Source organism: Homalodisca vitripennis, chromosome 2, assembly GCF_021130785.1.
Source record: "Homalodisca vitripennis isolate AUS2020 chromosome 2, UT_GWSS_2.1, whole genome shotgun sequence".
NCBI classification, from domain to species: Eukaryota; Metazoa; Arthropoda; class Insecta; order Hemiptera; family Cicadellidae; genus Homalodisca; species Homalodisca vitripennis.
The window spans coordinates 128616094-128640283 of record NC_060208.1 but is presented as its reverse complement, the minus strand read 5'-3'; the positions used below and the strand labels follow the sequence as shown (position 1 = coordinate 128640283).

The 24190-nt window shown below is 33.0% G+C and overlaps 1 protein-coding gene across 1 annotated transcript; it reads left to right on the top strand.

Moving 5' to 3' along the window:
- The first annotated feature begins 5695 nt into the window (after positions 1 to 5695).
- On the top strand, positions 5696 to 21211 carry LOC124355805 (meckelin). Its single transcript, XM_046806960.1, is given in 9 exon segments — positions 5696 to 5893; positions 7873 to 7935; positions 7937 to 8014; positions 13341 to 13400; positions 13403 to 13476; positions 16951 to 17131; positions 18585 to 18716; positions 19035 to 19280; positions 21008 to 21211. Coding segments are annotated over 9 exon segments (1113 nt in total). The 3' UTR covers positions 21089 to 21211.
- Positions 21212 to 24190: the final 2979 nt, after the last annotated feature.

The following is a 24190-nucleotide window of genomic DNA, read 5'->3' as shown; positions in this document are numbered from 1 at the left end:
CATTCATTTTCCTTGAATCATAGAATTTCTGGCCATTCAAGTAACCACGTAAAGAAAAAAAAAAATTATTTTCCTGGAGTGGTGACATTGGACCATATTTTTTAGTTTAATAAAAGAGAGCTTAGTGAGTAACATTGCAACAAATAGGTATTTTACTAAAACATAGATTTGTACATTCCGGTTTCTTTTTAGAAATGAATTGGAATAATATCAAATATTTTTTGCTGTACTCATGAGTTGGCAGAATTTTCATGTCCTTAAAACAGTTAATTGTCAAGCAGTGGTATTGCTCTACATTTAATAAACTTAAAAGCGCAAGGCAGGTTCAGTCCAAACAATTAAAGGGTTTTTTCCTTGTCCCTATAATAATAATAATATTTTAATTGTCACAAACATTTCAATAATAAATATAGCACAACCATAAAAACAGATGACTTTGTCAGAGTATAAACCTACATACTGACTCTATAACCGGTAAACATTCCGGGAAATTTAGTCCAAATACTTAGTTTTAAAATTCCTTTGTAGATCAAATTTTAATTTGTCAATCTTTCGAAACATATTATCTCCCTAAAATGTTCTGTCTTATTTGTACACTATAAATAAAAAAAAAATTTTGTGTCACTGATCAGACTTCAATTTAATTTCTGAAAAAAATAAAACTTATTTTACACGTTCGAATTTTTTTTAGTAGAAATGATGCTAAGTAAATCTGTGATAAAAAATTTGAGCTGCCAATTAATCCATTACTATAAAAATTGCTTACTGCCCAATTAATCCACTACTGCTTAAAAACAATATTTATTGTGAATTAAACCATAAACTGCTTAACAAAAATATTTATTGTGAATTAACTGACATAATAGTAAACAGATCCAGAAAATAACTGCACTGACTCAGAAACAGTTGGACACTACTTGTCAATCAGAAAATCAAGTACTTTTTATGTGGTTCCAGCACAGGTATATTTTGGAAATTGCTTGGTACCATCCTTAACCATAAAGTCATTTAAGTTTTTTGTTTTGGAGAAAACTGCTATTCAAAACTTTGTCCTTACTCATAATTTATTTCTGATTCCAGTTGAACCACCGAACCTGACAATTGTCCCATTGGGTGGGCTGGTGAATGGCACTTGGTGGTGGGAATGACCTCTCGAGGGGCTCCGGGCCGGGAACTCTCGCAGCTGTGTCCAGGCGAATGGACATCTCAAGATTCTGCATTCCGGTTTGGGCTCCCATTGGCTCCCCCCAAGGGTGCCGTCTGCTCCCCAGTCCAGCTCCAGCTCCGTCCTCCCGCACTGCCGCAGACTGAACTGTTTCGATTTGTACCTACAGTTCAATTCCTCATGTTACTCCCTCATTCTCAATCCAACTACCCCAAGGCAACAGTGTTTTTCCATCCAAACAAATAACAAAGTAAGTGTGCTTCCTGTTACCCTAACTAGCTCATTCATTTATGGTGTGCTAACATAACTTGCAAGCTGAAAAGTCACACCATAAAAGGATATCTTTTATATTTTTACTCTCAATTTTTTTATAAAGTACTCCTCAATAAATTGATTTGATCCTTTGATTTTGGATTTTTGAGTGTTTTTTATTCCAAACATAGTCATTTTTATATGTGGTAAAATAAAATTATCTATGAAGAAAAATATTGCAGGAGGCAGACGTTGGGCAGTGGGCAGGTTGACACGCCGTTTTCATCTTAAGTAACACATGAGTGGTAAATCTGTGAGTACAGACAAGGCGGAAGTGATCATTGTGAGTACAATCTGCATGACTCTGTATATTCAATCTGCAATAACTAAGTAGCAAAGTGGTACATATTGGAATAACATATTAAAATATATAATATTTTTTTATAAATAAAAAATAAGATTTTTATTTTCACACAAAAAAAAATAATGCTGATCTAAGTTTTTATTTTAATTGTCAAATTTTATATATGGTATGGTCTCTGTGGTGGTAAATTTAAGCAATCGTGCAAAGTTCACTCATTCACAGTTGGTGGGTTGTAATTGACATGAAAGTAGAAATTTTACCTTAGGAAGTAAAATTAAAAATAGGTTTTTCACATTTAATCTTACATAAGATTGCAACAATTTTATCCTAATTTTTTAAGTAAAAATAATTTGGTAATTTGAGTAATCTAAAAAATTAATTTAAATTCGTAGTAATCCAAGTCCCCTTTTTTGAGTTCTGGAAAATCTGGACTAAGATCTGTTGTAAAAAAGCTTTTGTCTCAATTTATGAGATATTTTGACACACATCTGTAAGAAAAAAAATATAATACTGTTACAGTTTATCAAGCTTTATTTAAAAATACACATATTGGTATTTTACTATAATTTCTTGTAGTATTTGGTTTATATTTGGGTCCAAATGATTTTCTTAAATTATTTATATTTTTTTATATATTTAGTGTGATTTAAATTTCTAGTCAGTGATTAATTTAATTTGTCAGAAAATATTGGAAACAAATATTAATGGGGAAATGTTTATGAAAAATTTCTATAACAAAGAAATAATGTAGTAGTAAATATTTATACATACTATCTATACTCTGTGAAAGGATACTCTTGTTAAAAGGATTGCTCGTTAAAAAAAAAAAAAAAAAATTGCCAAAAAAACAAAAAAAAAACAAAAAAAAAAAAAAAAAAAAAAACTTTCTATACAGGTGGCCAAGAGCCTAGTGTTACATTTTTTTTAATAGTGGTAATGGGCAACCTATAAATGTCACTCAATATAATACAGAAATTAAAAAAGTTACTTATTTCTTGTCACAGACAACACAGAGAAAAAAAAATTTTTTTTATTTTTTTTTTATTATGGAAAAATTTGTTATACAACTTTCATTAAACATTTTGAACTTCACTACCAATTTATTCTACATTCAATTTTAATAAGGAAGTTCAGTAACTTTTAATATTGAACTTTGGATTACCCAGAAATATTAAAATTAAATGCGACAAACAAGAATTAATTTAGGATATAGTTCTTAATCTCTTTATTAACAAATGAATAAAAATCTTTTAAAATGAATGCTTTAGCAAAGCATAATAATGTCTATTAACAGTTCAAAACCTATGTTCTAGTAAAAATATGGTAATTTCTATTATAAATGGCAGATAGTGGTATATTGAAGTACTAGAAGAATCCTCGTATTTTTCACTGGTGTAGATTTTCGCATCTTAAAGTGCTTGCGTGTATGTATGTTTATTTTAAAATATGGTGTTTAAATATGTGATAATTAATGATATTGTTGTTGTAACAGTTTGAGCATGAGTGAGTTCAGTGTCGTATTTTCTTTTATCATCAAGAAACATAAATACTTCTTTAATTAGTTTCAGTTCTAAAGATCTGAAGAATATATTTGTAAGTGGTTTTGGATTGATTTCTCGTAAAAACATGCTAATGAAAGCTCAATATGTGTTCAATTGAATGCATTGTGCGTGCAGAAGAAAACGACTGTCAAATGTTTATCATTTTTTTAGCTAAAGAAGAAAACAGCTGTCAAATATTCTCTGCCAGATAATTTCAAATACCATAGATCTAATGTTCACAATTAATCCTTTCTATGCCTTCCTTTCTATTGTCAGAAATTAATCTTACTTATTTATTTTGTTGTACAAGGATACTGACAGCAACGAGAGGCCAATGGAAGAATTTATCCACCCCTTTTTATATCTTGAAGGTGTAGAATTAAGGAAAATTTATCCAACACTGTTAATTACTTGAAAAGATCTTGTGGCTGATAAAGCCATTGGGCGTTAGCTTCACTGTTGACTTCTACATTGGACACTCGAGTACCGTAACACACTATTGATTTGGTACATTATTAGATATTAGGCTTTTTTATTGGTTTATTTAAGGATATAGTTTTTAGGTAATTTATCTACTATTAATAATGAATAAAAAAATAAAAACAGTGTTCTCCCATTAAGATGGAAAACTTACACAAACTTTAAGATGTCCCTAGGGAGTTTCTAGTCACAAAACTATAAGGAGGTTCAAGCTCACACCACTTTAAACAATTTTGACCACATAATAACTTAAGTTGATTCTGTATTGCAAGTACTATGAATCCTCCTTTATACATATTCAATTATTTTTTCTTCTTAATTCACTTTTATGATTTTTTTTAAATTTTATGATTTCAACTCACACCATTCCGAAAGTGACTCTGTTGTCTGTCGTGGCTCGAGGGGTGCTCTGTGGCCTCACTGTGGTCTGGTCGGCTCTCTGCAGACATGGTCGGCACGCTCTGCTAAGCGTTCATCAGCCCACCTGGTCATCGACCTTCTTACCTTGTGTCACTGCTATGTCTTGTAGCTGCTGGCCACCTCAGCAATGTGTTCTTTCTTGTGGTGGATTATTAGCTGCTGTTCACACAGCTGGTTTACTATAATGGGACATCTGTCACACAGGTTCTGCTACCCTCACGTACCCTAGACCCTAACGGTTATGTTCACACTTACGTCATCGTCGCCTTCTCTCTCAAGGTCAGTTCCATTCATGTTTACAAGGCTCTGACCGTGTATGCCATGAAATGAAATGGTTGTATAATACCATCGGTAATTTAGTATATTTTCAAGTTAAACAATAATTAATGTATTTAAAGAAGCACTTAATACTTTTGAAAATAATCTATCCGGTAATGTTTGTTGTTTTGTATTAATGTGCTATATATGTTATAAACACAAATATATCAATTACACATTAACATAACATTATTGGATAACTTTTTTCAATTTTCTCAAATGCAAGTTTTCAAAACTATTTATGCACTTTTTAAATTAGTTTTTATAAATTATTTTTTTTCAAACAATAAACTAAAGGTTTACTTGTATTCCCCATTTTGTAATAAACAGTATTATCACACAATTTCAATAATTTAGAAATATGTGTAGCTTGTGTAAGAACATTGCTCTTTTAAAGATAAATAAATAAACCTCTAATGATTGTATAAATAATAATGCCAATATTGCTTAAATCTTGATAATGCTATAGCCCCATTTCCTCTTGTAAATTATAGCTCATACACTAAATTGTTGTGTTATTTCCCCCTGTATTCTTTGACTGTAGATGGTGTCTTCTTGCGTGGTGTGTAATGCATTTGAATAGTGTGGAACTTAAAGTTAAAAGTAAAATATGTCTAATTTTATCAGGCAAAGTTAGGCTAAGAAGCCCTACTACACTTTAGCAGAGACCAATGGCTTAAAGGTTACTCCCCGAACAATCCACCAACTGACTGTGCAGGCGGACTGGTTACAAGACAGGATTGCCTCAGGTCACCATCCAAGTAGCAGGCACACTCAACATTGCTTGATATAGTTATCTTGCGATTACCGTGTATCCGCTGGACTTCACCTTTTTCAATTATACTCTCTGTCCACTATACCATTCTAAAGTTTTTATACTTTTTTCTTAAACAACTCACAACTCATGGTCTGTGCAAGCTTGATGAGCGTAGTTGCTCAATCTTATAATTATGTTTCTTTCCTGAGAGATACATCGTTTGCCATTTGCATACATAATACATATACAAGGTGATATCACTCAGGAAATCACATTAATGAGATTTACACTGTTTTTTCATTGCCGAATTACAATGATTAAAAAACACAAGGTATTAAAATTTTCATAATTTTGTAATATCTTTCATTGTACCTACCTATAGTGGTGGAGGTGTGAGCATGGTGGGTGGCAAACAAATGTCTGTGGACATATTTCTAATAGATTGGGGAGCGCCCGAGGGCCCGCCAAGGACAACACACAGCCGGTCTCCATCTGGCGGACCCTACTTTGTGGCCAATGAATGGAATGAGATACAGTCAGCAGAACGGCGGACTAGCCTCAGTGTGCAACTGGTGGGCACTGTTTTGCTCATCAAGGTATGTACAGTGAAGTGAGATCAAAGATGAAAATAGTGATCTCTGCCTGCATGTTTACACACTAACAAGTGTACTGAATTTACACTACATTTCATGTGTAACAAAATTTTACTATAGTTTTAAAAGTAACAATTTCATTATAATTTGAAAGAAAAGCAAACAAATAAGATGAATTAATTATATGTAGAGAATTGGTAGTTGTATATAGTAATGGTTATGTGCGACTATGAACAATACAGTATCTCTATAGCTAAGGAATTATGGATGGGTTCATGGATAGCTTTCTCTTGCTAGCTGCACAAAAAGGTAGATGTTTCCTTTGTTTTATGGAGGTATGGATTTACAGTAGTTAACGTAGTTTTAAAACAGTGCAATATAAAATCAATTCTTTGTTTAAAGTTTGTTTTTGACATTGGAAGGATTGTGAAGGAAGCAGGATTTTTCCGGACATTTGCCATTGTTTAGTGATATAATACAATCAGTAATACTATGTTTCAAGATCTGCAATCTGATCTCTTCTTCAGGTAAATGACCTAACTAATGCATGACTACAACCTAGGTTAAAGTAAACAAAAAACATAACACAGAGCGTTGTGACATGCACAAGTCAGAAACCACAACAGCTCTGTATTCTGTAGTTCAGTGTTTCTAATTAGTGTTTAGTTTTTGTTAAGTGCATATTTTTAGAGTTAGTGTGCATGAAATAGACTAAAAAAATGGCTGTTGTCTGACTTAAGTGTGTCACAACGCTCTGGTATGTTTTGTTTACGTATTACTGATATGCATTAGTTTAGTCATTTACCTGAAGAAGAAATCAGATTGCAGATCTCGAAATGTAGTGTTACTTATTGTATTGTATCACTGAACGATGGCAAATGTCCAGAAACATCCTGTTTCCCTCATAAAATCAATATTTGTATTTACTAGAGAAGACATGAATTGTATTTGGTGGGCAAGTAACAAGTATTTTAGCTCATAGCTAATCAGTTTTTTAGATGTTATGTCCAGCAAAAGCGACTAGGACCACTGACAACTACGAATGGTCTTGCCACCATGTCCAAGCAATCAGGAAGGGAAATTAGCATAGCTGTCAGGCTCTATAGGAAAAAAATTTTCAAATAAGTAGAATATTTTATAAAATGTAGAATATTTATAGAATGTAATAAAGTGTATGGTGTTCTATATGTATTGAGCTAAATTCTAGATCTATTCAAAACTCGAATGAATTCTTGTACTCGTGTAGACAGACATATCAGCACTGGCAGGCTGTTCTGCTGTTTTGCATAGGTCAACACTTACGCTCATTGACTCAATTGGTGTTCATAACTTTAGTGTTTAAATAGGTAACAATTATCCTACTTTAAATAAATGCAAAATGTAGCGATGCTATGCAACCTAAAACCCATAATTTGCTTAAATAATATGAGTAATTTTGACAGGGCTGACCCCAGGTCCTTGGGAGGAGAGCTTAAGCCCCCAAAGCCCACCTCCCCTTGGTGTGCCACTGGCACCAGTTATGTACCATATACAAGATTCTACTGCGGCATCACTGGGTCATAAGGAATTTGTGTTTTTATAACTATTTACAATGCATCAGTTAGTACATAAGAATTCAATTTAATTCCATCATAAGAAATTACTTTTTGAGTAGGTGGTGGTGATACAGAAAACTATCAGTAATTTACCAATAATTTATTGATCTAATGTCCTTATTTAAAATGTTGTCTAAAAGAGTAAGCAGATTCTAATGATTGAAAGTAGGTAGAAGGAAGTAGGTTCTAAAACATATTACCTAGGTTGAATTAGTATAACTATTCAAATTAAGCACTGTTTTCCAGTGTCCTATCTCAAGAGAAATGTTTGTTAGGAAGGAAAATCTAAACAGAAAAACACTTTTTGATTTCCATTATTAACAGTATATTAATAAATTATTAATCCAAAAAGTATTATTAACCAACCATTTTACCTTACTTTTCCAGGTGTTTGGATTTGAGAATTGGGCAGTGTCAGATCCAGATATCAACAGTACTATTACCCCTGAAATGTTTGTACAGGCCTGCCAACTTCACCCTGCAATTTGCTGTTGCCATTCTTGTCTACGTCTTTGTCTACGTAATACAGGTCAGTGACTTACAATAGCATGCAAGAGTATGTTTAAGTTTGTACAATGTTAACACACAGTATGTTTTTCAAGGTGGTGTAAGTTAATAATATATTTTATAAAGACAAGATATTATTTAAATGATGTACAATGGACATCACACAATGACACCTATCATCTCAGTTCTTAAGCTTATAATGTGATCACTATCAATCATGAAACATATATATTTTCAGTTATTCATTGTCTTGGGAAAAGTTTTTTGTATCTTTAAATAGATAAGTAACAATTCAAAAACACATTTTTACAACTTATTCAATTACATGAATGATTAAATATTCAAAAGTACAAATATAATTAATGAATATAATCAAATAGCGTTTTAAATATCTATGCTATTTAATAATGCGTTAGAATTAATTTTGGCACTTTTGTGAATATAAAAATATTCTAAAGTTGATAATAGGTGACTTATTTTCTAACAAAAAATGTATTATTCGATAGACTTTTAAAAGATATCAACTGATCACACATTAAAATTAAATACAAAAAATTTAGTCACCAAGGTAGTTAAAAACGTATGACAATTTGGTTTCAATTACTTACTTACTTCATTTACCTTAACCTACAAGTACTTGATGATGGATTCGTTGAATTCGAAATGTACATTGTACAAATAAAAATCTATAAAAAAGTGTTTGAAAGGTTTATTAATGTATACTTATATCAAACACACACACACACACACACACACACACACACACACACACACACATATATATATACAACAATAATGTATTTGTTGTTGGACAAGTTCTATTAGCCTGGGGTGTAAATATGGAGGATGTAAATTTCTTGTTGCGTAATGGTGTGTCGAAAATTCAAATATACTTCTGCAATGTTTAAAAAAATATACAATATATATATATAGTAACTACTCTAACAACAGTTGTCTTACATCCAAAACATTCATTTCGGCAAACAGCGCCTCCTCCATGCATGTTTTTTCCAAAGCTGCTTAAAGTATTGCTTTATGAGCTACAAACACTGGATTTAAGATACTTCTGTAACTAGCACCCTACATTATGATCCCCCCATCCAAAAGCAATTGAACATATGCAAAGTAAGCTATTCTTATTTCTTCTAAAGTTAAAAAATTCTTGCTGTTGACTAATAGCATAAATAAGTTTTCTAAGTCTACCATTATATGGGAACATCTGCAGATGAATTCATTCTATTGTCCTATATAACCCCTAAATATTTATACTTGTCAACACTTTCTAAAGACCCTCAATTACAAACCAGACTAGTAGGATCACCACACGTATGTAGTTTAATTAAATTAATAAGGATGTCATGCTGTCTCTCAGGACAATGGGCAAAAATTTAGACTTGATTATATTTAGACTGGATATATTTAAAGAAAGCAACTTTTGATCAAACCATTTTTTTAATTAGAAATAGATTACTATGCGCTTTTTGGAAAACTTTGTCCAGTTGGACCCCTAAAAAAATAAAGCAGTATCATCTGCAAAAAGTGAAAGCTTCTCGGAAGTTCTAATTTTATAAATATAATTTATGTAGATTAAAAACAAAATAGATCCTAAAATGCTACCTTGGATTACCCCATAATTTACCGACATCAAAGAAACTATTAGCTCCTTTAATTGTGATTTTTTGTCTACGATTTTCTAGATAGCTATCAAACCAATTAAAAAAATTATTTTTTATTCTAACTAATTGTATTTTTTGGAGTAATTTGTATCTGTCCAACTGAATCAAAATGATTTAGCTAAATCAAGGAATGCCAACAAACAGCTTTGTTAGATGCCATTATCTTGTTCAGATTCTTAGAGATATTAAAAAAGCATCTGAAATATTCTTAGATTGTCTGAACCCGAATTGACAATCAGTTAAATATATCATTCTCTTTAAATAAGAGACTAATTAGTCTTTAGCTACCTTTTACAATACTTTTGAAAATACTCTTAAACAGGCTAATCAGTCTATAGTGAGACATCACGGCAATGTTCATCCACTTTAAATAATGGAATGACTTTGGCTTTATGTCACTAATAAGTATATACATTTTAGTTTTTGGTCAGGTGGGAGTAGTGCCCTATGAGCAGTAAAGTTGTCTAGATTGTTATTCATGACTTCTGTACATCGCTCAGCATGTTGAATTGTTTGTTATTATAAGTTAAGTCCACACAGTAGGCCATGCACATCGCCCAGCTCTGCCTCTTACACCCTAAACACCACATACACACTCTCTCACATACACTAACACACCATCATTCTGATTAGCACCTCTCAACGTTTTGTACCACTTATATCCCTCAAGCTCCATCCCCACTCCATTCTCATCATTTAAAACAATAATATCCCAAAATACTTTAATGGCTTCCAAATAAACTAATAACCTGTTTGAAGTTTTTACCATAGCTTCTTACATTTTGCAATATGAAATTTATGAAACTAATTATGACTAAGAACGTTATCAAGAGAAACACTGTTTAATTGTTCTATAACCATGGATTAAATTCTGATCATCATTCATGAGTGGGAATATCCAAACACACTCAAGTAAATAAAAATGGAAAAAAAATAAAATAAAATTTGATTGAATTAGTATAATACTCGTACTTACACTCTCATATACAAAATTGATACTATTATAAAACTATTCATTTATAAATATAATTGCCTTTGAAACATAGGCTCTTACAATCTATCCTTGGTACAAATGGCATGCTTATACTGTGTGCATAATTTGTGGCTGCAAAATGCAAACTGTATAAAAATTGAAATGTAATACAATTAACAAAAAGATCTAAGACATCATGAATAAAAACCTTACACCCCATTTAAGCTAATTAAAGTGTCCATACTATGAATAGGATATTAAAAAAAAATAATTTAACTAGCCACCTATTTATAGCAAATTAAAACTGACACAGACTTATTGGTTGTGGAATGATAATTTATTAACACACAAAAGAGGGGCAGCTACATACAATGTCTACTTTCCACACCCAGGTTTTCGAAGCTCCTCACCCTTCTGGCCTGTTCATCTGCTCTATTCTTCATAAGTACTTGACCCTCTTTGTTTCAGGCAAACGCCAGCTGACGATCTTTTACCATGGTCTTGGCTCGGTTGAGCAAAGCTTTCATATAGTTGGTTAAGTGTTCGTTAATGTAAAACAGATGAAGGACTAAAACATCGAACTGATGTGAACTGCATTAAGGTTCCTTTTTGGCTTGGTGGCATGAAGCCATTCGGCGGGAATTGTTCGACTCACAAAGTATGCGCTATGTTTGGTGGACATAGTCTTGATGTCCATAGACATAGTATTTATGATTCATGTGAAGATGTGCTGCTGAAATTTCCTCGCATCACTATGGAGTATTGATTGCTGCTGCCAATAGGTTGTAAAACTGCAATACCTTTTCATTTGATTGCACTGGAACCCGGGATATTTCAAGATTCTACAACTGACTGTATTGCTGCATGTCCTGCATCTGTTATTTCATGGTGGAGACTTCCTGTGATAGAGAATTACACTTAGTTTGTAGCTGAGCACATTTGTCCCACCGCAATTCAATTTTTTATGGCTTTTGAGGGAATTGATGGATGACTCGAACGAGCCACCTGTTCCCTATTATGGTATTCCCTATTATTCCCTATTTCTATTATATTATTATTATTTTATTCTGTTTTTTTTTTCTATTTCAGACAGTTTAGAGTTCAAACTTTCATTTATTTTTTTCATTCAAAATCACAGAGTTTTAAAATTAGCAGTTATATTAAAATCGCTTCTGAGGTCCATTATTGCTCGGAGAAAAGTAGACTTAAACTACCTTCAGTCACTACTTTTACTGATGTGGGATCTTACACTTTTTACAGCAGAAATTTGTTAGTCTAGTCAGTTTTTAAAGGTCTAAATTAGTGCATTTTGTGTGAAACACACTTGCTATTCAACACATTTAACTGATTCAACTATTATACTTGCACGCACACTTGCTATAGCGCCTCAAAATAAAATGTGATAAAAGAGTAGCCCACCCACACCCTTCTTGAACCCACACAATAAGCAACAAAAAGATCTATTCCAGTGGTAATAAAAAAATAGGCTTTGATTTTAAGCGTTTCATTTAAGTATTCAGAACAATCGATGACACCTTTTAACCCGCATAACATAAAAAAACCAGATAAATAAAGTGATATTAGCGGATAGACCGTAATTTTAAGCCCTCCATAACAGTAGGGGACAGGTCGTAAGCGGATCGGACATGTATGGTCAGCACTGATAAGAGCAGTGCTCCTTCCTCATCGGCGATTAGATAAGGACTTACACTTTTATAAGGCGTCTCAACTTGACGCCTTATAAAAAATGAGTTTTTTGCCGTATGCAAGAAGATGAGTTCTTATTATTATGCAAACTAAATCACCTATGTGATTGACTCTATCCCCAGAACATAAAAACATTCTGGAAACTTATTAATAGATCTAAATTCATTGGACATTGATTGGTACTTAGAGAAAGAATGCTCTCAAGCAGTGCAGCAATGTGCAATCTCTTGCTGATCACTTTCCTTCTGTGTATTTAGCTCCTGTTAAACTTGGCTTTGTATGGTGATGTTTCATTAGAACTGGTGTAGAAGGATTTGAGGTTGGTTTCCTTCTTCAAGAGAAGACAGCTGTAAGATCTTTTATTCCTACAAAATTTCCTACTGGTGGAGTAGAGTGAGTGACCTGACCTCCTTCATCTTAAGGATACTCAATCTCATCAGATACCTGTTCAAACACCATCATTTTCAAAAAAAATATGAAGTCCATAGCATTGTCCCTGTTATTGCTATTGTCCTTATTTACCTATTATTTTTGGTATTATTTGTTTATTTTTATAGTGTTTTTTAGCATCTGTTTGTTACCATACTGTTACTATCTTGGAATTTTTAATAAGAATATTGTTCGCTGCATATATAAATATATTAATAAATTCATCTTTTTTGTTGGTAAATACATTTTTCAATTTGTTTTTTTTTAAGTATGCTTGAGAGTTGTAACAGTTAAGGAGATTGTTAAGCATTTACAGAAACACCAATTTTTTAGATTTTAAAATAAAGTCTTTTACACATGAGAAGGCAATTGCATGTAAAGGACACAGCAAGTTCTATACCAAGTTCATGAAAAATAGTATGGAAGTATACATTAACTAAAAATAACAAATAATAAATACTGTGGTGCATGTGGAATTATTACATGCTAGTTTTAAAGCCTCTCCATTCAAGCTTTTTTATCTTATTATTCAGTAGTTATATACTGTAGTTATCGGATTCCAGTGGTTACTGCTGAGCGTGGTGTACGAGAGATACATCAAGGACGGGATCCAGGAGTTTGTAGAGACGTTTGCTCTCTTGCCAACATCTCCGTATTCATATTAACACTAGAGAACTTTGGATATTACATACACGGGAGGTGAGCTCTGGTTATTATTTGGTTAGCTCTTAGCCCATTCGCATGTTATGACAGAAGTGATCCTCCAGTAAAAGTGGTACTGAATCGTGCTATGTTAAACCTCATTCCATGACTAAATTTAACTGCCATAGTTAGATTATTGTCTGCTAAGTGTCCAAATAATGCAATTGTGCAGTTTGCTAACTACAATTTTATTCCGGTAGATGTGATTCTTAGTATGTAGTAGACAAAAATTATACTGAGACATGTAACAAATAATTATACTTAGAAATACATAATAGAAATATGAAGTAAATGTATATTTAATCAAATTTAATAAGAATAATTTCATAATGATTTATCTTGTATATTTCAAGTTATAACAAATTTTATTTCAATACATAAAAGGGACAAAGCCCTCTCTCATTCCACTAATTCACCAACTTCACGATATCGCATAGAGTTGAAATTTGGCATACATATGCCTCATGGCTCAAATATAAAAACTAAAGCATTTTCATAAAAATTAAATACCTAAAGGCGGTTGAAATGGGGTTGCAAAACTCCTTAGAAGATCTATATTTTTGTTTTCCAACTACCCAATTTCCTAGAGAGATGAAATTTGACACATACGGGCCTCATGACCAACATAAAAAAATCAAGAGAAACTTCATAAAAATCCAACATCCACATGGGATTGAAATGGCATGGTAACAAAACCCTATATTTTGTTTTTCAACTCCCAAATATCCTACACTGATGAAATTTGATAAACTTGTGTCTTATTCTATTAACAGACAAATAAAAGATTTGTCATGAAGATCAATCACCCATAGGGGTTGATATGGGGTTACAACTCCTAGAAAAAACTATACATTTGTTTTTTAAAACTTTCAGCTGTCCTAGAAAGATGAAATGTGACATACAAGTGTAGTCCCTCTACAGACTACCGGTACCCAAAATACCTTAAACTGGAAGTAGTCATCTGTGACCAAAGAATTTTTAGACCAACTCAATATACATTTTTGTAACCAAAGGAAAAGTCCAAATGCTACTACGGTACCGAAAGTAGTAATTTTTTGTCCAAAGAAGACTTTCCAGACCAACTTCTTTGACCGAGAAACGCTACCATAGCACTGGAATCACCTTAAGACTGGAAGATTATTTTTAATGTAAGTATACGCTTTTTGACTGAAGAAGACTTGTCAGACCTATGTATGTATATATTTTCTTTGATCGGGATCACAACGATAACGCTACTACACCCCAAAAAAAACAACTTAAACCTGAAGTAAACTTCTATGACCAGAATTAGTTGCTTTTTTACCAGACTACTATTTTCAGACAAACATTACATATTTTCTTGCTCGCCAGCAACAAAGCAAACATTAAATGGGGTATCTGGTAGTAATGGAGAAGATTACAAAAGGCCGGAAGTAAACACTTTTTGACTAATGTAGACTTGTCAGACAAAGTATGTATATATTTTTGATTGTGGAAACAAGGATAAACTCTATTATGGCATGAGTTTAATATAATTTATCTGAATCAGAAATGCTTGGTCACATTCTAACCTGGTAGAAGAGCCAGTGAAAGTTTTGTTACCTTTTGAACCTCTTTAATTGTAAGAGGTATTGACGTACCATGAACAAGTCTACTTTCGAATAAAAATTATTATATAGGGCTTCATCATATTACATCATAAGTACTTCCACTAAGATTAATTATAAAAACTGTTTCAACCTCCTACTTCAGGGTCTTAAAACATTGCTCTTTAAACTTAAACTTTAGTTATTCTGGAATTGATCAGGAGATTGAAATACCTTCCAGGACAATCAGTTATTTTTAGGAGAGTTTATTATGCCATAATAAAAATGCCTATGACGTACAGGTATTCAATAGGAAATTGTGTGCAAAGCCATTGGTAGCTGTTCATTTATTTATAAAACACAGCCAAACCATAACAATATGAAATTCTGAGTACTGAACAGCTATTTAAAACTAGCATGGCAATAGATTAAAAGTCTATTACTGTAGTAAAATTTTGTCTACAAAAGGTTTTTCAAATACTTAACCTGATGGTACTTGTGCTATTAATTTTGTCACTTTTATATTATGAAGGTTCTATTAACAGTTTTGACTTTAACAATATAATATTTTTCCTTGTTTTAATATTATTATCGTTATGGCTATGATTCAATGTTGAAAAGTAACATTTCTTGTTACTTACTCATTTTTACTCTCTCAATGAGATTTAATAGTTAGACAATTGTCGCTATCAAAAATAGAAACATAAAGAAGCACACATCATGTTGTATTATTTTATAGAAAATGAAACATAATATTGAGACAACATAACAATTTCATATTAATATTAAATGATTTCATATTTTAAATAAATATAAACATTTGGAAAATAACTTTTAAAAATATCTGAAAACAAGTAGTTTATCTACTCATATGTATTCTAATAGAGTACACAGTAGCTATCATGAGAGAAGTGACTGTCAAATTGTTTCCCAAAATAGTAAGACAAAACAGTGCACAAAAATGTGTAAAATGGTTTATAAATCACAGCATAATTTACTAAAAAGATAAAATATATGCTTAGAGCCTGATGTTTCCAGTAATGCCTCAATAATAATGTGATATTGTGAACTATAATGAATGCAAGCGTAAGCACAATGTTCGCGACTTGACATGTGCCACCACAGAATGTTCTTCACATCGAAAATGCAAGACTTGCCAACACTCAAGTCACTTAGATCTAGGAATAATAAATAACCATTCTTTAATGAATAACCTGTTTGGAGTCAAAACTAAATCAATTTATTTAGGCAGTGTAGATCTTTAACAAATTTATCCTTAAAACTTGTTTTTCACAAAGCAAAACTTGAAAAGTGCATAACAATTAGCAAAACTTATTTTATTTCTTATATTGAGCAAGAACTTATTCTTGAAAAAGTCATAAAATTTTAGTGGAAAACCCCATTGCTAAACAAATTTGTTATTGGTTGTGGCCATGTATACTCCTGGCTGGTCACGTTATCTGTCAATCCTAGAAGTTAATTAATAATCTTGAGTTGCTCTGACAAATAAATCAATTAATGTTAAACTACCTTCCCTTATAGTGAATAGTGGCAGTGTTGCTGATCAGTGCACATAATTTTATCATAAATAATATTATGTTCTGTGTTCATGAATAAAGTTTATTGATTTTTGAAGCGTTCCATAATTTGCACTAAATTACAATTTTATTTGAACTATAAACACATTTTCATTGTAAAAAAAAGTGAGTCTCAAAACAATTCTTTTTGCAACAGTACTAAACTTAAATAAAATTTGAGAAGCTACTAATCTTTCTTCTTTGACAGTTTTTTTTGTTACAATAAAAAACCTGTCAAACAATAAATATACAGGAAATAAGCCTGGTTGTTTCCTATCTAAACCTGTTAGTGGTGAAAGTCTGTTTTATAAATCAAGTCGGTTTGACAGATCTGCTCATGGATTTGCTGACACAGACATGCAGACCATCATGAACCAGTTGCGGAGAGAGGAAGAAGACCTGGTGGGCCATCGTGGCTTGCTGCCGGCCTCAGACCATCAGACGTTCCAGATGTACATCCCCAGCCAGCTGCGTAGCTACTACCATCGGCTCATGCCACCCCCACCAATGGTATGTGTAGCTGTCATTGTGTAATTTATGTTAGGTAGTGTACTTAAAAAAAAAACTTGTGGATATTTTGAGTAAAATAATACTTATTATAAAAGGAAAAAGCTGGTGGTACAGGAATGTAGCGCTTGGCTGGTAGTCAAGCTAGTGATGGTAGCAAGCCACCCTCCTGGCTGGTCACGTTATCTGTCAATCCTAGAAGTTAATCTCCCATTTTGGAAGCTTCTAGGTGTTCTTAATTAGAGTGTTGGTATTTTTATTCCATATAGGACACTTGTATGTTTAGAGATTTCTCTTGGCTAATTCTAAATCTCATCCTGAAAAGATTACAGTGGACTATTGTTGGAGTAGGAATTTTGTGTTTAATCAAAGCTGTCAGCCTGCTCCCTTGATGTCACGGCACAGTGAGCCTCCATGAAGACCCTTGTATTTCCATGAATTAGGATCAGAACCAGTATGTTTAACCCTTATACTGTAATAGATTGTTCAGTAATAAGTTATACTTTTAAATTATTTTCAATTATTTAATAAGTGCACATAATGTAGCTATGTCGGGAAGGGTAGATTCAATGTGAATATTGAGTTTAGTTCCACTTAGTGTAGCTTCTGAAGTCTGATGCTGTCACAGACTTGACTTGTTGAATTTAGAGTCATGTCAGTCTTAAAAGATCCAAAAATGTTAGCGACGAAGAAGTTCAAATCAAACTCTTTGTATTGATTCTACATCAGAGACACCTAGATTACAAAATCAAGTAAAAAGAATCGTAGTGCACTCAATTATGCACCTGATGAGACAATGAGAATGCTTCTTCACCTAGATTGCACTTGATTTTGTAATTTAGGTGTCTCTGATGTTAAAACGATGCAAACAGTATGTTTTGAACTTCTTCATCCCCGACTTTTTTTGGATCGCTTCAGACTGACACGCTTCAGACTCTAGGAGTCAAATCTGTGACAGCATCAGATTTCAGAGGCTGCACTAAAATGTATGTGAACTGGAACTAAACTCAAAATTTACATTGAATTAATGTATTTAAAATTACTTTCTGAAAACACAAAGAATCAACAAAATTCTACTGTTTTTTACAGTACCAACCAACAACTTTAACACACATCTTGACAATTTTCTAACTGTAAAGATGGTACTGTAAATAAGTTTGACATTTTTATCAATTTACATTTAGTAGTTTCAAAACTACTTATTGCAAATGCTTAGTAAATTACCTACAAAATCCAACACTGATAGTAAGGCTGGCGCACTTGAACTACATTTTAAGTCAATTAAAATATAATACATTTTTATTATCAAAGTATAATAATTGAAATAGGAACAGAGCCAAATAAAATTCAATCAAATAATTAAGATTTTACACCAACTTAGTTGTTGCTTTACTTTAAAAGAGGAATATAAGTTTTCATCAAACTAAAGGTTTTTCCTGATTGACTGATGTTCCAGACTAAACCCTTACCAACAGCTGTTTCAACAGCTCTTCGCTTGAAGCTAACCGGATCATCATCGGCTGATTTTGACCGCAGTGTTGTTGCCTATCACAATATGAACAAGTTCCTCGCTGCTTTCCTGGAACATGTAAGTGGTTTTTATTTCTCTGTTTGAGGCTTACTGAAAACTTCTGTGTTCATAGCTTCTACTTTCCTTTGAAACAAGATTTTATGACATTTTATATTTTAAGTAAGCTTGGTATAAAGTAAAAATTCATCAAGCAATAATTTACATAACTTAAAAATATTTTTTTTTTAATCAAAGATTAACCTTGAATGAAGGCTTAGACTTAAATCAACTTTAACTGATGCTCACATGTTTGCATTGTTTACAAAAGCTAAACTCCAAAATGACATAATTTTACATGGCAAATACATATTTTAATTAAACATGTTTCTATTATAGGCTCTTCGAGACTTGGATTATGAAGTGAGAGACAAATTATTCGCCGAAGCACTACTCGACATTGAGTTCTCAGATGTACCTGGTAAAGCTGTATTCTACATAGACAATGGCCACTCCTTCGACAAGGTTTTGTTCTATGGAAACGAATTCACTTTATTCTCCATGGATTTAATGGTCTTCTGCTTTTTCCAAGTGATCACAGGAAATTTCTTGCTGGCTGCAATAGTCACTGCACTAATTGCCAAGGTATACAATGTTTAGTATCTGAGACATTGTTTTAAAAAGTCTGACCTTGAACAGGACTATTTCCCATTAAACCAGTCCAAAGATATGTTTTTTTAACAAGCTTGAATATCCATCTGGTTCTATTATGTGTGTTTTATAAGGTAATAGTTTGTTATGTTTATTTATTGTTACCTCGTAGTAATGTCTGATGGAACTAACAAACACACTTTTAATATGCTGACTTGATAATGATTAAAATATACAATTTCACCAATTCATGTTCATTACCGCACCAATCAACTGTACCAAGCCACTGATTATTAAATTTATTTTTTTTAATTGGAATCCGAGGCACTAAAACGCTATTAAGTATTGCCAAGCCAATGGCTTAAATAGGGCTGTTTTAGATTTTTTATCTTGTAGAACTTTACTAATTAGAAAAATAATCAGCTAAGGATGTTCAGTATTGCATTATTGTACATCAATATTTTTTGAGATGATGACAGGTCTCATCTTTTGAAGAGTGTGCCTGACATGCTATGTATTATGGCAGCTTATCTGAGAGTGTATTTGGCTAGTAACAGTCTGCTGGGTAGTAAATCGTGCCAAACAGTTATACATAATATAAATTCTTACTGCTAGGTATCACCATCAGAACTAGGATTTGGAGAAGGGAAATTTCAAACACATCAATCCTTATCACCTCCTTCTGGTCTAGATATGTGGGAAAACAATGCACTCACTTTGGAGCAATAGATGATGTCAATCCCAAAAGTAACTAATTTGAAACACATACTCCTGTAATCTGCACAGAGTTGTTTTTATTCTTGTTGCCACCAACAACTTAATGCATTGTTATAGCACTGGTTCTGGAAACAATGGGGTTGGGACATTGTGCACATTGCACAATATAGGTGACACTTAATAACTATGCTTACTGCTAATCACTCCTTTGATTCTTACAGGATTGATGGTTTTATAAGCTTTGTTGTAATTGTACCAATTAGTGGGGATATGCAGACCCCCAGCTGTGGACACTAAGAGTGTTTACTTTTCCACATAGGAGAAATATTGATTCATCACAGAATACGGCAAAGAAAAATCTCCTTAGTCAAGGAGACATTTCATTTGTAAATTTCACTCATAGATTGTAGTCTTTAAACAACAGTACTTGTAACACAGTAAATAATTTGGACATAGTTGTAAGCATCTCCTTAAAACTCTCCACAAAGACATTACTGAAACTGCTCACTCACTACACCTTTCAAACAGATTAATTCTTGGAGCTATGACTGAAAGACCTAATTCAATATGTTCAACACATTCTTCAGTCACTCCTGATGGACCCATACCCTTCCCATTTATAAAGATAGCAGAAGTTTTATACCGGTTCTTCCATCTATGGATATTATTGTCACAGATTACAATGGATAAGCTCATTTAGCTGTAACTATTTCAGTTTTATGAACTTTAAAATAAAAAAAAGCTCTTTGTTCACTTGTTATCATCTTCATTTCCAACAACTTATAACAAAATATAGAAGAGGGTGTACTCAAAAAAATGAATTGCTCTTACATTTGATTAAATTTGTGGGTCAAATGGTATTAAAAGTAGAAAGCCTTAATAACCCAACATTAATTTTGAAATGGCTGGTATATATATTATGGTTTAATTATGTTTAACTCAAAAGAACCTACAATCAAAACTTTATATTTTAATAATAAATAATGTATTATTCTTGTTCTTAGGCTCTAATGGTGATCAGACATATTGGAGGACGGAAAAATCTCGCCAAAAAGACATTGATCGATGAGAGATTTCTTATTTAGTATATTTATATACTAATTCCTAATTTACTACTGGAGTTCAATGTATTTTAGATCACAATGTACTGTAACATTAAGTAGTAGGGTAGAATATATTGTACACAAATAAAAGATTTTTATATTTTACTTTCTTTTACCTTATGGATCTTTTTCCAATAATCTTGAAATGTGATTAGCCCTTTTATTAATAGGCTTACCAAAGGAAACTATGAAATTATATTTTAGAACTCTTATAAAATTACAATGTTGTAAAAAGCCATAATATAACCCTAGTATCTTTTCTAACACATGATGAGCTACAAAAGATGTGTTGAGTGAGACTGAACAGTGACATGATTTAGTGGCATCCTGGAAAATGACAAAGATAAGAAAGATATCATCGGATTGGCAGAGAGGAGAGATGGACAATCATAACTGAATCATTATTCCAAATTATAGCTTGGAAAAAACAAATTGTGATTGTTTATAACATAAATGGTTTTTGATTAGTCTACAAATTCAAAGGTTGGTAGTCTAGCTTTACAATAGTCGTTTCTCTCCTGACCCATGAATGTTTCTGTTTTACTGAAATGATTTCTGATTTTGGTTTTGTTAAAGGGTTTTAAGAGAGTTTTTACGTGATGGGGTTTGCTACACATAACATATAGGTATGGTGGGCAGTGACGTCCTTAGGATGGAGCGGCCTCTTCAGGCCTTGCGCTAACATCGTTTCATAGCGGCGATATGACGGAAGCCGAGCCTCGCGCAAGCCCGTGAGTGAGTTATGCTTGACGGCACAAGGGCATCACCACCAACCACTCCGAGCCTATTTCAACACGATCTCCTCCCCGCCGCCTCGGTGTTAACGCACCCGACCCGGTAATTGAGAGGAAACGACATTATTAGTAACTCTACTTGTATCGCGTGCTTATTAATTGTGACTTTTGCATGTGGTGTGGTTAATTATTTATGTGCTATCCTAAATGCCGTCTATTGTAGTAGCGTCTTTCTGTGAACTTTTCTGTTGATTATGTTTTACTGCATTACACAGATTTAAATCAGTCTAGAGTATGAGACAAATTTATAAAATTCGAAATTGGTTATAAAAAAGAAGAAAAAGAACAATCGTGAAAAGTTTTAAAATCAAAACAGGGCGCGCTAGTTAAAGTTTTAAAACAAGAGGGAGGTGAACTTCAAGATAGACGATCAGCTCCTGTTGATTGCATGAAAACTGTGGGTAAGAAATCTGAAATACTAATAAATCAATCTATTCCAAGTACAAATAATAAACAACTAACTGATTTTTGCCGTCTGATAACCCTTCAGCATCTGATCCTCAAAACCTTTTAATTTCTACTGGAGGGTTAGTGTTTGTCAACAATCCTAAAGAACCTAATCCTCAAAACCTCTTAGTATCCACTGAAGCTGGACGGATCGAATTTGACATTGACAGCACAGGTGTTTGGCCTGTTTCGTTTTCAAATAGTAAATTTGATGAAATCGTCCAAAAGGGCCCTTTGAAAGTAACTAATTTTAGTTTTCCTAAAAACTAAGAAAAAAATCAATTTTTCGGCTCAGTATTACAAAAGAGTTACGAGCAACAGAGAAGAGGTGCATAGACAATTGCTTATAAATAGTAAAACTACTGAAAAGGCGTTTTGTGTTGCGATAAGTTAAGTTATTTGGTAACAATACTGGATCTCAATTATCTTGCGAAGGTTATAGTGATTGAGCACATCTTGGCAGAGGACTTGAATCCCATGAGTCCGTCACCAAAGCATGTTGAGAACGTTAGAAAGTGGACGGAATGTGAAATGCGTTTAAATAAAGTTTTAACAATTGATACGAAGAACAGGGAACTAACTGATAGTTAAAAAATTACAGGGACAAGTTTCAGAAGAAAATTGTTTTGGGAATGATTGAAATGTTGGCTACATTCGACCCCGTCATTCAAGTGCATGTTAGTTGAATTCAATCGTCTGAAATTCATGAACACTACCTAGGGGCGAACTTTCAAAACGAATTAGTAAAGCTGCTGTCTGAAAAGGTAAAGTCTAAGAATATTGCGGATATAAAAGCAGCTGAGGAATTCTCAGTAATGCTAGACTGCACATCTGGCCGTAGCCACAAGTCTGAGCATTTATCCTTGGTCATACGATTTCTAAAAATTGATATGAATGCACGGTTTCTTGAAAGTGAAAATAAAGGTGTAAGCGCCGAAGAACTCTTAGATTCTTAGATGTTAAATAAAAAACTGGAAACAATCTAACTGGATGTTCTTCTACAAGAGTTAGATGAAATTGAGTTGCAAATCAAGGATTATATGGTACGAGGGTATGGCAACGGGTCCAATATGATAGGTATCCACTCTGGAGTACAGGAACGGAGCTTAGATATAAATCCATAGGCATTTTATATGCTCTGCGCGAGCCATAACCTCATCCTCTTAATTTGTGATGTTGCAAAATGCTCTTCTAAGGCTTTGACGTTTTTTGGTGTTGTGTAAAGTATCTATGTACTTTTTTCTGCATCAACAATGCGGTGGAAAATTTTTATAAAACACGTACGACTATTAAAAGGTCCTGCGACACTCGAGAAAGTAAACTAGGCAGCGTAAAAGAACTTCAATGCATTAGTTGAACTACAATCCAAAAGCCAATAGTGAAGTACGATCGGTTATGAACGAAAGAAGTAGCCCTATGTATTTGGTATGATGTGCTGTTTGCAGTTAGGTAACAGTATTAGTAAAAACCTATATAAGCTCAAAAATGTACCTTGGAATTGCGTCGCAATTACTTCAAGGGCTAGTTCAGTTTTTCAGAAATTTAGAGATGGTTTTGTGGCGGCAACATTGGTAGGAAGAGAACTTGGTGAAACTCTGGATGGAGAACCAGATTCCAGAGAAAGAAAAGAATAATGTTTGAATATAAGGGAGAAGACGATCTTACAGCAGAATCCACCGAGCAAACGTATAAAGTGGAGTATTTTTTTGATATTGCATATACTGCAGCCCAGTCCTTGAAAAGGTTTGAACAAATTGTGTCAATTACGATACTATGTTTGGGTATTTGTATCATGTCAAAGAACTGTAAGCAGTAAAAGAAGTTAAATCAATATTTCTGTTTC